The 17166-nt window shown below is 40.8% G+C and overlaps 1 protein-coding gene across 1 annotated transcript in view; it reads right to left on the bottom strand.

The window, feature by feature from the left end:
- The window catches only part of LOC135484784 (leucine-rich repeat-containing protein 74A-like), a gene marked incomplete at its 5' end in the record, with an annotated part of 33141 nt that overhangs the window by 12528 nt on the left and 3447 nt on the right, over nucleotides 1–17166 (bottom strand). The window contains 8 exons of the mRNA XM_064766465.1: nucleotides 3080–3172; nucleotides 3502–3696; nucleotides 6796–6881; nucleotides 7082–7163; nucleotides 8319–8368; nucleotides 10549–10642; nucleotides 11869–11976; nucleotides 15673–15845. Of these exons, the coding sequence (XP_064622535.1) occupies nucleotides 3080–3172; nucleotides 3502–3696; nucleotides 6796–6881; nucleotides 7082–7163; nucleotides 8319–8368; nucleotides 10549–10642; nucleotides 11869–11976; nucleotides 15673–15845 (881 nt within the window). The remainder of the gene's footprint in view (nucleotides 1–3079; nucleotides 3173–3501; nucleotides 3697–6795; nucleotides 6882–7081; nucleotides 7164–8318; nucleotides 8369–10548; nucleotides 10643–11868; nucleotides 11977–15672; nucleotides 15846–17166) is intronic.

Here is a 17166-nt window from a genome sequence, read left to right as displayed (position 1 = left end):
TGTTGTTTATGCAGATATGTGTTGATTCTGTCCGACTCGTTTTGAACAACGGTTCAGTTTAAAAACCTTGCATAGATTTCCAGTCAATTTTGGTTTAGAACCTGCCAAATCTTACTGGGAGAAATTACAAAGTTTTTGCAATCATAAATTTGTTTTAACAACCAAACAACTGGACTGGTCAAATGAGGAGCGTATAATATCGATTATCTGAAATGTTCATGTTACTTTGAAAATTTGCGGAGGGGACATTTTGATTTTAGTTTTTGAGTTGAAATGTTGAATAAAGTCAAAGAGAGCCGACAATGATACTAATTTTCTCAACAAAGACGGCCGTCACTATATCTGTATTTCGCCTTCGAACAGGCACAAAAATATAGGCGAAATTGCCCTTTATGACCACCTGCACTTAAGAACTCCTAATTAGGGATCACAAGAGTCGCCTATATAGGTATACTTCACGACATGACGGTCATGACCTATGATTATCAGATTGTTGACATTCTCCAGAGAACGCGGCTTCTCCAGATTTTAAAAGCAATAATACTTGCGAAAAAAATGAGCTGAACAAGGTAGACTTCATGTTCTATATCCAAAAACAATATTCTGGAGAAATGGTCCGTGTACCGGTGAAAAAACAAATAAAACACATTGGGTGATTTCAAAGTTGGGTTTTGGTTTTAGTGTTGGGTGTCAGTGTCATTTTTATTCTTAATTTCTACCCCTAAAAACCTATGTCTGGATAAGACCAATTCGAGGTTTTAGTTTAACACCAACACCTGCTTTTACCCAAACACCTAAAACCTGGGCTGAAACTAAGAAGAGGTTTTATTCTGCAGGTAAAACTAACATCAAGATGGGCAGAGATAAAACCTTGGAAAAACCAAACATGCATGTTGTTGTTGTCGTTGTTACTGTTGTTTCCCTATTGTTACCGCTTCCATTGCTGGTCGTCGAACGACATTTGGTCGTCTTCTTTCACATCCATCATCATTCCCATCAGCGTTCAAAGTACATGCAACTACTTCTTGAAATGGTACGAACAACATGATTTTTTTCCCTTCTCAACACCGACACCAACTTTGAAATCCACTCGGTGTTAATGCCTAAGGTGTTAGTTTTATTGGAATTGGTAATACAAAATGCACTACAAATCTTCCAAATTATAACACCGAGCTGGGATTAAAATCAGACCTTGGTGTTCCAATTGGTTTCAGTGTGAAACTTAAACCTAATTTGAAATAGGATAATACTTAAACTGAGTGTCAAAACTAACACCAGAACTGATTTCATTTCTGGTGTTTTGGAGAATTTTAGTTTTAGCCCCGGTGTTAGTTTTTGACACTAAAACCATTCCTTAGTTTTAAGCTAAAACCGGACATAATGCTAAAACCGACTTTGAAATAGGATGAAACTAAAACCCACCTCATTTCAATGCTGGTTTAATCAAGGGTTTTAGTGTTCCATTTAGTTTTAAAACTAAATCTAAAAACTCACTTTGAAATCGCCCATCCATTATTCCCGAAGAAGGTTTACAGATAAGCTCCTGTGCAACAGATACCAATCCGATTAAAATGATCACGGCACACAAAGTTCGTTCTTGGATTACCCAGAGTCAAGACTCTGAGCCAGCTGAGACAACGAGTGTGGTCAAGTTTTGAGTAAAGATTGATTGAGTTAGATAGGAGTTTTACAATGAGTTATAACCTGAGCTCTTTTTACCCCAGATATGTGAACGCAAGCTCTAAGTCTAATTCAACTCTGAGTAAATGTTTTTTAGTAAAAATGTATTCATTATCTTCTCACAGAATAATTTCGGTACCTCCTGTTTCCTCCATCTTGTTATCTCCAGACATGGGATTCCTAGCATATATTTCATCAAATTTCTATGTTAGTCGCCGATGCTAATGCACAGCTGCTTCACTATGCTGGCCCCCTGAAGTAATTAATGCCTTTGTTGGGCAAGAGCATGAATACAGACTGGCTTAAAAATGTCTGACATCTTCTTTCCTGCCTCCAAAATTTAACCCCATACTTGACTCAGGGACACCGGTGGAAGATTACACTCATGCATTTGCTCTTTTTATTTTTAACAAAGATGGTTGCTGTGCTCAGTGTCGTTTCTCCTTCCCCTTTTTTGTACTCGGATGCACCGTGTCCGAGGTGGAATCGGTGTGCTCATGGAGGAAACGACGCAACCACCAATATCATGAGTTTGTCAAGAAGTATTGAAGAATTGTCCTATAAAGTTGGGGTTTTTGGCACAAGTTGTGCCGCCTTGTTCGAGTTAGGCAGTTGAAGGGACAACCGTGATGTAAGTGTCAACGTAAAGGTAAAATATGTCTATTGTACGCCATAGTTTGGCTGTGTAAGAGGTGTTTAGGCAGCAGGGCCTCAGTTATCTGGAGGTGGTCTTGGGTTTTCCCGCCACCAACTTAAAGCTAGTATTTCTCTGCTATTTGTAATGTTGATCTATCAATTACCCCTTTGGAGGGTGCAGACAATCTTTATGAACGCTTAGTATATAGACAATGCCAGCTAGTGCAATTTATTGTGGTTTATTTGGTCATTTGAAACCAGTAGATACCATGTTTAGTTTGTCGTCCTTCTCGTAGGTGTCACTACCGTACAGTGTGAAATATGTTGTCTTCAGTTGTGACGTGGACTGTGGAGACAGTTGTGTTTATCGAGGGTTATAATTTGTATGTCAAGTTTGTTTACTTTGGGTTCCTTTATTTTGTATTTCCAGTTAAACCGTCATTGTAAGACCATTATCAGGAATAAAGGGCGCCAATGAGGAGTACCATCAGGTGTCAAGTGTTCAATCCTGTCCACAGTCCAGCTTGATTAAGTTGTGAGCCACAATACTCAGGTTTACTTAACACTGGGGTATAATTTGAGTACAATATACCAGTTACCAAACTCTGGCCAGGTTAACTCAAGGTATAATTAACTTTCGGAGGGAAGTCAGGTTTTGGGTTTCTTTGGGATTATCGTTTATCCTCGTGTAAAAATCTGAGTGGTTTTCTGAAAACTAAGATTTGTCATCGGAAATATCTTTTATCGAAAGTGTCGTCCTTACCGAGAGATCCAAGTTCGTCAGCACACTTCGTTCATTATGAATGGCCTTGAGAATGAACAGGGCACCAGTCGTGCAAATTGGATTACTTCCCATCTGAAACGAATAATTATATTGAAAAGAAAGAAAATGTACAATGTCATGTAATGTATATCAGTATATGCAATAGGGACATGCATGTCATTATATCTCTATAAGTTTGCCTGCAGATTTCATAAAGTCTCTGCCATTCACTGTTTTTTAACATCAGGCTTGCTACTGGGTTATGACCTGGACATGGGAATTCCATAGACTGATTGGCTGATCCAAAAATAACCATACAGGTGCTCATTGAGTCAATGGCACTTGATTGACATGTACCACCTTGAACACCTGGCGGCATCGTCTCGGGGACAATTTTGGACTTTGCAGTTTTCGATTCCTACCTTGAACGACTTGAGTGTTTCGTTGGCATCTAGACCTCTTGATACTAGCAATGCACCTTCTGCTGTGATTCGATTATTGCTGATATCCAGATCCAGCAGGACGTTGTTTTGTTTAAGAAGATCTGCTACTGCTGCGGCACCCTCAGTACCAAGACCATTAAAAGCTAAGTTGCACACCTTTAATCTGGCGTTGTTCTGGAAGCAATTAAACTGGAGATGAAAAAAATTATTGGCCAGCACGAACTCTACAGTTTAATAACATTAAGAAAGCAATACTCAACTATTGGAGGCCATCTGGTTTCCTCGGATGACACTTTTTTGGCCATATTTCATTGCTTATGAATTTCTTTTCTCTGTATTGTTTACGTACTCAAACAGCAGTTTGGTGTACTCGAGTACTGCACAGAATCGAATGTGTACGCTTCTTTAGGAGGAAATGTTGCTTTTAAAATGAGTTGCATATCTCCGGAGACTTGGGGGATTCGCAGTATGAGCCAGGAGTGATATTTTGCTACAAAAGTATACAAATATGTAAATGTCATGCTGAGCACCTTAGTCGATTACATTGAACTGTTGAAATACAAAAGAAATCAGGAGTGAGAAATCAATGGGAATGATCATGACAAGACTCAGTCAGTGGAAACTTTTACAATTTAGTATGGTTGCGGATAACATGCCCTTTAATTCAATCGAATGTAAGTTTAATTGTAACAATAATCCCTACTCCACAATGGCAATGTGGCTCTGAGATACATGTATGTAGGTATTCATGTTCAAAAATACGCCTGAAAATGGCTTCAGACACACTGGGTGATATGAATAAAGACTAGCAAATGCTTTTATCTAAATCTCCATGTACATTTACACTAGGCCTTCCTGTACAAAACCGGAGTAAAAGCATTTGCTAGTCTTTATTCATATCACCCATTGTCTTGACTCCAGGGAAAATATTCGAGCAGCTCGTCGGCGGAATAGTGAGGTTTTGCTATTCCGTTCCGAGAACCGATTCACCGAGATTTTCTCGATCACGGTCCCGTTCCCGACCGAACAAGAAGAGGTTTTCGCAATCCCGTTGACTTGCTCACGCCGAGAAACAGGCTGAATGCACCGTTCGCCCACATGGTATCAGGACACTTCCCCCCTGGACATTTGCCCCCCGGACTTCTGCCCCCGGACTTCTGCCCCCCTAGGACATCTGCCCCCCGGATTTTTGCCCCCCGGACATTAGCCCCCCTAGGACTTCTGCCTCCCTAGGACATCTGCCCCCGGATTTTTGCCCCCCGGACATTAGCCCCCCTATGACTTCTGCCCCCTAGGACATCTGCCCCCCGGACATTTGCCCCCCGGACATTTGCCCCCCGGACATTTGCCCCCCGGACATTAGCCCCCATAGGATTTCTGAATACATCTTTTCTATTTATAGTAACGATAATTCTATATATAGTAACGTCGCGGAATGCTATTCCGATGCTTGTGAAGGGATAGGCTTGCGTAGCTAAGCCCGAATAAAAAGAAAGTTAGTTGGCGTCCCCCTTCCTACCCGACAAAGTGCTCGAGAGCCAAAAAAAATGTATAGTGCATTTTACACTAGAATGTACACCTACCCGGATTTTATCATGATTCAGATTTTTTTTATTTGCTCAGCAGCTATATTTTCAGCCTTAAAATGAATTAAAAAAAACAAAAACACTTCCCCCTACCCACCTCCTCCCAGAAGTAAGGACGCTAACCAGCTTTTTTTTAAAGTGGCCTAATGATACTCCTTTTCTGAGAAATGCCTCTGTCATACAATGTTTCTGTAAATCTATTTTTAGTACATGTACATGTATATCTGATGTTTTGAAACGTGTTTGTTGTTTGATTAAAATAGAAAACTTCACATGACACCTCCGTCTCCTTCCACCATCACAACCAATCAAGAAATGAAGTTATAGTACAGGTCAAAGAAGGTAATCATTATTTAAATTATTTTGTGCTGAAAATTACTGAAGGGTGGCCTACCTGCTACCTTCAGTAATTCTGCTACCTTCAGTAATTTTCATTTAAAAGAAATACAGCAATCCTTACCATTCTTACATTTGACCTATGGATTGCCCTGGAGTAATGCACATAAGTATGCTCTTAAATCTATTAATACAGACCAAAGCTGATCATCCTGCTACTCTTGGACTGACCGACTCATCCAAGTTCTCTTTGACTGTCCCCGGTGGTAAATGTCCGGGGGGCAGACGTCCTAGGGGGGCAGAAGTCCTAGGGGGGCTAATGTCCGGGGGGAAAATGTCCGGGGGGCAGATGTCCTAGGGGGGCAGAAGTCCTAGGGGGGCTAATGTCCGGGGGGCAAATGTCCGGGGGGCAGATGTCCTAGGGGGGCAGAAGTCCTAGGGGGGCTAATGTCCGGGAGGCAAAAGTCCGGGGGGAAAGATCCGGGGGGCAGATGTCCGGGGGGCAAATGCCCTAGAATCCGCCCACATATACATCACTCATTTGCATGTATGTATGGCGTCATTGCGTCGCGTCTGACCTAACACAGAAAACCATGCATTTTGATTAAGCAGTCCGCCATTTCCCGAGATTCCGATCCCAAACGGAAATAGCGGCCGAGATGCAGCGCTTGGTTCACGGAGAACGTCTCGTGATCAGGAAATCTTTCACGAAAACTGATGACGTCATACGCAGGAATGGGTTCTTTCTCGGCCGTGACGGACTCGGGTCACCACCTGATGGTTTGTCGAACGTGAGGCAAGACGAACAGATTATTCGGTTCTGTTCGCATGATAGCCCTAGTACTCTGCATCAGGATGTTCCACTGAGTACAGCAATACGCCCCAAGATGATATACAACCCGAAGTGTGGTCATTCTCTGCCATGCATCGTTCAGATGCACTTCGGAGTTGCTCTCAAAAAACCCTAAATTACATACAATACATTATTATACCGGTCATTGTGTGCACGCGCGGAGTTACCTCAATTTTAGTCATTATTACTCGAGAAAGATATTGACCAAAGGTTGGTGCTAGGAACGAACGGTAAGAACCAGCGTAGAACCATAGGGGCAATCTGAGTGATAAGTATTGATCAGCATCAATCTCAAAGAAGTACAAAAAGTTGATTGAACCACTACATGCGCAGTACTTATACTTACACCGGTGACGATACTTTTTCTTTCAGAAGATCATCAACGTGACGTTACCTCCACCAAAGTATGGCTTGTACAATTAACTACATGTAATTGCACTTGAGAATTTGGGATGGTCGTGTAATAAAACAATATGCCTGGTAGCACTGATATCATACCTTGATTCCATCAACCACTGCTACACCTCCGGACCGCCGCAAATGATTCCAACTCAAATCGAGTTTATCTAATGTTTCGTTTTCAGCTGGAATAATAGTTTGGAAATGAAGCTTATTATTGGAAACGAATGTATCCCCATTTCAAAACTATAGATCACTCTTTCCCTTATTTTCCTCTTTTTTCGATGGTCGCATGAATTAGCAATACCACTGCAATGATAAAGTAGGGTTTTCCATGAATGGAGCTCATTTCCCCTACCTATTCACTAAGTAACCGATCACTTACCTATTGCTGGTCCAAGCAAATCGCCGCCAACGTCCGAAAACTCGTTGTGGCTCAAATTCAGTTCCTTGACTCGATTGTTTTCCTAAAATAAAATGAAATAAAAGATTTTAAGAGATCAGGTTCTTCCGCTAGTTGTTAATTGAAAGAAAATCGAGTCAGTTATGTCAGTGTGGTAATTTTCAGTGTTTTCCATATTTCAGTGTTCCCTAATTGTTCCCTAATCATTATGAAATAATAATCTCAACACACGGAGTTTTCGAGATAACACAATGTCAATTTTCGGTGAACTTTTCCACCACCTTAGACCCTATAAATGTAATTTACCAACAGAAACATGGGATGGTGCCTCTGATGAGTGAGATAAGCACGTTTTTAAGTGGCACAGTGGTTGGAAATGACTTGTTTATCTTTATAGATTTTGCCTTGATTTCAATAGAAACCAATTTAAAATTTTATTTCCTATAACATATAAAAAGGAGGCTTTTGAAAACATGCTAATCTCCTTCAGAAGCACCGTGTGTCTGGTAATGCATTTATAGGGTTTACATCCAACTGTTCAAGATTTACGTGTACAATGACGCTTGTGCTGCTGTACAGAGATCCACTCGTTGCCCAATGATGAAGTCAAACATTCTAACGCCTCTATCTCCTACACCCAACACTGGAAAAACTTAAGAATTGGATTTCTATGGTCAGGTAGCTAGGCGTACTCGATCTATCCTACAACACATTTAAAAAATCATTTGTAGCTTGCATGTTGAATAAAAGTCGCTCAGCTCCGGGACTATTTAGAGTAAGACCGCTGTAACCTTGGAAAGTATGTAGGCCAGGGCAAAAATATTTCTTGCACAATGTCAGTTAGTATTCAGAAAACGTCCTTGATGAAACACAGCCACAGTGATATTTTTTAGCCAATGTATTGTTGAATACAAATATTATGTGGCCACCCTTAGTGCCATCTACTGCATTTGACAGCGATTCCAACAGGGGTCTCTCCCTCTACACGAATCAGGAGGCTACATCAATTGTGTTAAGCCTCTTTTCAAGTAGTTTCGAAAATCTCAGGGCGGCATTTTTTCCAGCGCCACGAAGACAATAAACGATACTGATGATATGACAAAAAACAAATTGACCTTCTTATGGCATAATTATTGTGAATATGCATGGATATTTCTCCCCTGAGGCTAGGATCCCTTTCACACTGCCACTGTCATTTCGCAGTGTGTCCGTAACTTACCAGTATGAAGGTTGATAAAAATTCAGCGTCTTTATCTTTAAGCCCATTCCCTAAAATAGATAGAAGAGAATAAAACATGATCAAGTACTGTACCTTTATTACTTTTCAGGCCAGGTTTATTTGGTACAGGCATCATTTTTCCGAACAGCACTGAAAATCGACCAAGTTTGGCAAGCCCGGCTTGAGCCAAACAGGTAAAAAGTTCTACCGTGTTTGGCGAGCCGGACTCCTTTACGACATATTAGCCAATCGGAGAGCAGTGGCGTCATATCTGAATTGATATGGGCATAATTAACAAAGACCGATTTCTCGCTCTCGATACATTTTCTTTTACTAAACTCGTATTTACTATTCTTGTAACAAAGCGATGGAGAGGAATGTACAAGAGTATGTGATTAACTGATAAGCGTGATAAATTTATTGGGTACATTGCTAAGGTCTTCGCCATAACTCCAGTAGTGTCATTAACCGCTTTCCCATTGAATGATAATGAGCTCTACGACAGCTATAAATATTAATGAGTTCGACTCTCCATTCATAACCCAAAAAAGTTGTTGTTTTAATTGGTAAGCCGGGCTTGCCAAATAGTCATTTCCTGGTTTTTATAATCGCATTTTGCATCTACATGACCACTATCTCTTGTTTTACGGTATATTTAGTGTTTCCTTATTTTTCGGCTTCCTTCTGACCCCAGGCACCCGTCAGCAAATATACATGGCAAAGGCCCAAGTCTGGCCCACGAGGCTTTTTAATGATGATGATGATGATATCAAGTGTAGCAGCCTTGGGTGGACTTGTACCACCAACCTTTCGATTGATAGCCAAATGCAAAATCATCAAGCGATTATTGTACATTTCGATCTCATCGATCGGCTTTGCTAATCTATAGACAAAATCAGACAGTCATTTTTAATTAAAAACTCTTATAATGCTAAGCCTGTTTAGATTTACAAATGACATTCAGTTAAAGATTACAAAAGAAAGGTTCTCATATCAAAGCCAAATGATGAATAAATGAGGGATCATTCATATTCAATTAAAAACCATTGTTAAATTTTTTAAAAAATCTCTTCATTAGCAGAAGGACGGGTTGTCTTGAACTTTGGAAGTTCTCAAATTTTTGATAATATTGTTTATCAAAAGTGGTAATTTTTTTAACTATAGGCGGGCATGACCTTCTAAAAATTCTCAAAATATCATTATCATCATACTCATAGAAATGTTGAACTGGGCCAAGTTGAGCCAAGAAGCATTCATTGCGCAGATATCTAGACAAAATACGATGTCATGATATATCTCTATCAAGCACTACTTTTTATCAAATACTTTAGTAGATGTCACATGATATTAGCAAAACTGTATCAGTCCCGTTGGCGTTAGAGTATCTGCATCAGCAAAATCTAGTCTTACATAATGACCAAAGCCCGGAGTACCTCAAGGAGTTCCTCAGTCTTCGTGCCCCGGACCGCAGGCTTCGGTCTTCCGAGGACCAATGGCTCCTTTCCATACCACGGACAAGGGGCGTCTTCAGAGACCGTTGCCTGGGGAACTTGGCACCCAGTCTGTGGAACTCACTTCCAGCCTGGATGCGTGATCCCATTGGCACCAGCGCCTTCAAAAAACATCTTAAAACTCACCTTTTTATTGAACACTTCGACACCAGCACCTAAATGTTTTAATCTCTAAGAATGTTTTAATCTCTATGTACAATTTTCTCCTTTACTTTGTGTTGTTTTTTAAATTGTACAGTGCTTTGCAAATGATTTTCATTCAAAAGCACTTTTAATATAATAAATTATTATTATTATTATTATTATCATTATTAGATAGCATGATGTGATAAAACATATTCATATCGTTAATTATTTCTCAAATATTTCACCTCAAACGTCGGGTTGCTACAAATCTCCCAAAACCACGGCGGGCGATTTCGGGCCGTATGAAGTCGGTCCGATCTTAAGCCTCGTCATTTTAGGTGTATACGCTCTGAGGGGGAATGTCCCTAATAAACCCTCGCTTTTGTTTTTAACGTTAACATGGTTTATATGACATACAGTGGTGAATTTGAATTGAATATTTCTTTGTGGTGTAATGCACATCACCAGAGCCCAATTAACACCGGAAGTTAACAAAATTAAGTGCAGTCAGCTTTAAAATAGGCGCCCCCTCCCCCGAACGAGTTAAAAATCCCCTAAAAAAAAATACAAATTTAGGCACATTTCGAACTTACAAGACATATTTAATTTTGCCAGCGTTCTATTTGTGGGTAACATATCACAGATTGCACGGGCTCCGTCTGATGCTATGTAGTTCCGGGAGACATTCTGAAGAAAAACAGGAACATTTATATGAAAGTAATTTCTGTAACGGTCTGCTTGCAATACATACATTCTGTACGAATTTCATTGAGCCTTGGTTTGGCTATAGTATGCCAATAGTTGTGACATTTTGGATAACCTTGTGGCTGTTGAATTATACGTAATTCTGGTCTTATTCTTTTGTGCTTCAATCAAAGTCTAAAAAAGTATAACCATGTAATATGTTTCTCTTACATGGCCAAGTGTCTCCGCGATAGCAATGCTTAAAGCTGAACTGCATGCACAAAACCAGAGCACCCCATGCGCCAATAGTAAGAAATTCAAACGACCAAAAGGCCCTTCTCAATACGGCCTGAAACATGATAGACCTCCAATGCTTCGATGTGCTTGATTTAACAAACCAGCAAGCCTTGGGACGATGCGGACCTTCGCAGAGAATTCTGGAAGGAAAAAAATTAAAAGGTCCTCTCACCGGGACTCGAACTCGAGACCTCTGGTTTCATTTTCCAACACTCTTATCCTCAAGGCCACTTGGCTGCTTGAAATGACTGTCATTTTATACGCCTTTATAGAATGTGCAAACATGTGTGTGTAATCTTTGTTCAACATCTTTGAGTGGCTTCTAGTGGGCAACTGCAGGAAGAAAGTCATTTATTTCTTTGCTGTGCGTGATTATGTATGCGGAGTCTACGTTTCTCTTAGAAATGTTCACCATTGTCTTGGTATCTTCTTCTATTACATGTACTTGAGAAAATTTCTGGTTCATCTCTCAAAAATAAAGCATAATCGCCATTCATATAAGATATATTAGCCTGCAGCAGTTCACAAGGAAGCCCCCTTGGCTCAGACGGTTAGAGCGTTCGTATTCTGAGCCCGAGTTCCCGGGTTCGAGTCCCTGGCGAAGACTTTGATTTTTTTCTCTTCCATAATTCTCCGAGACTGTCCGCATCGTTCTGTGCTTGCTGGTTTGTGAAATCAAGCGCATCGAAGCATTGGAGGTCTATCGTGTTTCTGGCCGTATTGAGAAGGACCTTTCGATCTTTAGAATTTCTTACTATTGCCGCATGGGATGCTCTGGTTTTGTGTATGCAGTTCAGCTTTAAATGTACTGTCAATGCGTTCGATTTTAAAACACCTCATGGCAAAATAAGATTAAGAATTTCACATTTGGAACGAACGAATCTTCTTAGCTTTTTGAAATAAAACCAAGACTACTTTAATTGATCACCTACCAATTCGGTAATATAACAATTATCTCTGAGCATATCAGCAATACAATGAGCACCTTCCGCTTCTAAACTGTTGTCTTCTAGATCGAGAGATAAAACTGTGGTATTCGTCTGCAAAGGAATCATTCATGTCATTAGAGTGATGATAAGACAAGTAATTTAAATCGTGGACTTTTTTGATAATGAAACACGTCGCTTTTTTGACAAAATGCCGAAACTTGATAGAAAAGTGAAGACCTGTAATCAAAAACCTTTACGGTTGAGCATGAATCATTACTTCTCAACGCAAATTTGGTACCCAACATGCATAGAGTTATTTTGATAACGGTAAACCCCTCAACCACGCGGGTGATTGTCAATACAAAATACTCGATCACCTGATTTCTTATAGACAAGGGCAAGGATATTCCTTTTATCGATTATGTCAATAATGCCAATAAATTGACTTACTCAACTGAGTGACTGTGTAATCCTTCTTTAATTGTCATTTTGTAATGACTGCAAGTCCACCTGGTTCGGCCATTGGTCAGGAGTTTATGATGAATTATAGTATTGCATTTGGAGTTACACCCTGTGATATAAGATTAGCTATATGTGAATGATGTTTTATGAGCCAAAGCTTGAAAAAAACAGAACCAAAATATTTACTGATCACGGTGTGTCCGGTTGCTCAATCGGCGTTAGCAGTAACGCCGACGTTAAATCTCACTTTACGTGGTCTTTATTGTTTTGGGTTGCTCAATTAGCGTTACATGTAGGCACAGATCGGCGTTAACTCTAACGTTAAATTTAAAGTGCCTCCTCATCAGCCCAAGTTAAACCCAGCGATAGGATATTTCCGGCGCTGGTTGATAATAATAGCGGCGAATCCAACATGGCAATTTTTCCACTTCATGCACGACAAACTTAAGCTATAAGACAACATAACAGTATATGGTTTTCAGATATCGTTTTGACGCAGATGAGATTCTTTTTATATGCGAATTACTGAGAGAGGACATCGAATAAGTCAGTGGGAGAGCAATGACCCTCACAGTTGAAGTTCCCCCACAAGAGGCAGAAGAAGCTGCAGATGACCATGAACCACCAACGCTCATCATACCAAATGCACAGCCACTGCCACAGCCACAAGAAAGGGTGCCAAATTATGAAGCCTCATTCGTGAAGCGCACGGGTTACCACAGCTTGAACATCCACATTGGTTCATAAAGTGCTTTTAAATGGGTTTCACCCTGAGCTATTCGATTGGGAAAGAACGCTGGTTGAAAGGGGTCACTATATTGTATGCATAATGATGGGGATGATTTTCTCGTGTAGCTCGTATCATAACCCCTTTGGTCCACTTCACAAAGTAGGCTGTACCGATTCAGCGCATCTTAGTCGATGTGAATTTCTCTAAGGATGAATTGAAGTACCGGTATCCATAAAGCCTGTAACAAACAGGCTGTATTGATTCTCAGTGAAATATATGAAGTGTTTGGAGCAAAAGCATAGTTGTTGCACGTGTGCTGTGATGATATTTTCAAGAAAGTTCACGAACTTGCCTGTAGTGGCAATGTCGCCAGGAGCAACCCATAACAGTTTACATTTTCTGCAACTTGATCATCTTCAAAGTTCAATTAAATTGCAATAGGATTATAGCCAAGCCGACAGCTACCCATAACCCATCACATTTTGCAAAAGAAAGACATCGTCTTTATCATTGCTACATGTATCTTGCACAGACCGACAAAAATGAATTTTGTGAATGGCCCTATACACAAATGATTTTATCCTATCTTGCACCCCGTATCAACAAACTGCAGTCAACTGAACCTTGACCTTGCAGAGCAGACGAAACAAATATGGAGCTAAAAAAGTGAAGGTGAAGTTGGCAGATTTTTGTTTCTATTCGTGCGATTTGAAGCATGCTCCATTAGCTATTAGATGAACACTGCATACTTTTTAGGGATACAGAGGTATATCTCACAAGTATTTGTACTTCCACTGATCGTCACAAATGTCTTGCAAATAATCTATAGGCTCTACGTAACTTGGGCGTTCATTCACCTTATTGTCATCATATATAGCGTGCATTATCTGGTGGAGTCTAATGGTACCTGGATTCCAATAGAGACACCGTCTAATCTCCTGCCCAAAGGTATTCCTTTCAATTTTGCGTACGACGTCATCAGTGTGTGTAGTTTGGACGACAAGTGGAACGGTTGTTTATCGCACATGTACCTCCTATGAGTCGTTTATTATGTCGGTACGTTTGGGAAAAAGTATACCGTCATCTTACTGAATACTGATCGAGTTCAAGTGAGCGCCTTTTCAATTAATCCTTGAAACTCCTGATTAATGTGAAGACCGGGATAATAATATGGTATCCCAAAAAGCGGAGCAGGGAAAACTGAAAATGCGCTATCAAATATATAAGAACTCAATATCATTATCATTATCCTAAAATTACTTCCACTTTCTACCAACTGAAACAGCTCGACGCAAGGACCAAACGCGCCGCGTAGCGGCAAAATAGTGAAGCTGGCGAAACATTTATAACGGGTCATCGTGATCTCATTATGGACTTATAGCGCGATTATGGGGTTGTAACTATTTTGCTGTATATTGTCACGAGGAAAGAAAAGCACGCGACCTAACGCCAACCTATTTATGTAAAGTAGGGGTATATAGTTCAGGAAATGTCAATAAATAATCATTCCATATCGTCTTTTGAGAGCATTTTTAATTGTAAAAAGTATATGCCTACGTCATAGAGTCTCTTCAATGGTCATTTTATCACAGTAGTCTCGCGCAGTCAGACCTTCTTCACTTATTAGTTTGGCGCAAACCAGGTGTTCTTTGTACTAGACGTTTTCCACCACTGGGCCGAAGAAACACTGCGCAAGATTACCGCTTAGATTATGCTAATGACTCGAGGAGCATACTTCCTCATTGAGTTTTCCCAGAATGGTCATGGTGCATATCGCACGAAGCTACTTAGCCTAATACCATTAGGCCCCGCGTGGGGGCGCTGAGGCGGCCGCTGTAATCAAGAGAGTGGTTGGGTCACTCAAGAAGCTACTTGGTGATAACAAATGACGGACCTAACCAAAATTGCTTACATTTTCGCATTGCTACAATGAAAGACCTAATACTGAAACCACATGTCTGTTGACTGCTTTAAGAGACTGGCATCATGCCTAGTCTCTCATAAAGCACAGTCAACAGACACCAATATACATGCTTCCCGAAATTGGTGGCTTGCATTGGAACTAACTTTTTCCCCCTTGTCCGTCATTAAAGGCATTCAAGTGTGTTGGTCAACCATGACTATCTCCTTTGTCCCTCCACCATAAGGCCTAGTTTTCCCTTATGACATCACTATTTCGGACACTCAGCGCCCCATTTCTGGTGGTGTATACCCCCTCACACTCAGAAACTACCAACGCCCACCCCTTCCTACTACCTTAATACTTCTGGATCAATCTGACGACATTTTAACGGCTTGAACGATATGTGCAGACTGATATGTGCCAGCCATTACTCAACTTGTGAACGGACTAGTTTGCTTAAACTCGGTGCACCAGGTATTCACATTTTATGTTTAAATGCATGCGCAGTGACCACACTCATGAATGCTCCACCACTACCCTGAAACTATTCCTTGTGATCACCTTTACCCTATGGTTAGAGAACGTCCTTCATATGCATGTGAATGCATTTGTTCATGAAGAGTGTATCAGTTTTACCAACCAACTCAGAGAACTAAAAAAAGGCGTGATGCCCCGTACACATGTAAATAATAAAACTACCGCGCATACTTACACATAAAGGTACGGCGATAGCCTTTGCCCCATGAGCTCCAAGTCCATGATGTTTCATGACAAGAGTGGTGTCGTTCATATGGCGTATGAAGTAGGAAGCAGGAACTACCCCCATCTCGTTACAAGTTTCTAGGTAGATGTTTTTACCAGTGACATCAAAATTTAATTTTCCTTCTGAAAAAGATAAATGCTTACGATGTCAACTCAGAAGGAATTGGTAAAGGTATTAACTGGTGGTCGCTTAACTAAAATCGAAACTTTGGTTGAAGCAAAAATGTAGACCCGATAACAATCACAAGTCAACCCTGATTGGTCTATATCTCCTCTCAAGTATAGATTCTTCTCCAGTATTACAGTAAGGAGTAAGTGAACTGATGTGAATCTCGGAATCTGCGCCATTCACGATCAAGTCCAGCAGCTGCACGTGGTTTTCCCAACAGCCCTGCTGATCTGTTTTCATGAGGCGGTCCATTTGTGACGGACATTCGCATTTCTTATGAAAATTAGCAAACTAGCTCCCACACTAATTTGTACTCTTCATGTAAATATTGTCAATGTCACTGTCCTTTTGGGCCGCTGTGTGAGAGACTTTGTGGCCAATTTCATCTAGGTCAGTAGGTTTAGATACAACAAATATAAATGAGGTGTTGTGGGTTTTTTTTAATCCAATTTTGCGAACAAACATGATTTCTATGTCACACTACAGCGATCAAAAATGATCAATCATATCAGTATTTACGGACTAAATTACAATGTACCATTAACCGGCCCGCCCTGCCGGACTGGGCTACCACATGCCCGTCGCACTGCAAGGCTTGCGCTGGGCACAACCGTTGAGAAATAGAAGTGTCCGACCATCTGCGGTTAATCCAACTTCCTTTATCCAGAAGAGAACTTAAAGGCACGCCGACATAATCATGTGATCGGTAGTTTCTTCACCACTCAAAAAGAATGGGCGCTGGCGTCCAAAGCACTTGACAAATTTCAATATTTTCGATGAGCGCGGTCATTTTAAGATGAACATCTTCTCACATGGAACAATCTATACCTGTCGAAATTCGTGCCATTATTAACCATGGAGTTGTGTTTAATTTTATAGCGGTAAGTTGATTGACACCTGCAGTTGGATCAGCCCTCTGCGGACCATGATGTAAAATGTGTAGGCTATAGGTAGCTTCTGGTAACCTCGAGACTGGTTTTCTGTAATTCCCTGCTTGTTGGTCTCCCCGCAATCACAGTGGGGCCATTGCAGAAAGTGCAGAACGCTGCTGCTCGTCTGGTAGTCAGATGCCGGTAGCACAGAGAATTCAATACACTACATATTTGCTTTTAAAGCAATCTATAGACTCGTTCCATCTTATATTTCCGAGCTTATTGTCGCGCAGTCTCTCTCGTTTGACCTGCGATCGCAGGGGTGTGTCAGGCTGCGGCTGAGTCCAAAGCCGGTTGTACCATCATACGGTGACCGGGCGTTCTCTCTCGCAGCCCCACAACT

This window comes from Lineus longissimus, chromosome 3 (assembly GCF_910592395.1).
Source record: "Lineus longissimus chromosome 3, tnLinLong1.2, whole genome shotgun sequence".
NCBI lineage: Eukaryota > Metazoa > Nemertea > Pilidiophora > Heteronemertea > Lineidae > Lineus > Lineus longissimus.
Note: the sequence above shows the minus strand (reverse complement) of the source record. Positions and strands in the feature narration are given on the sequence as shown.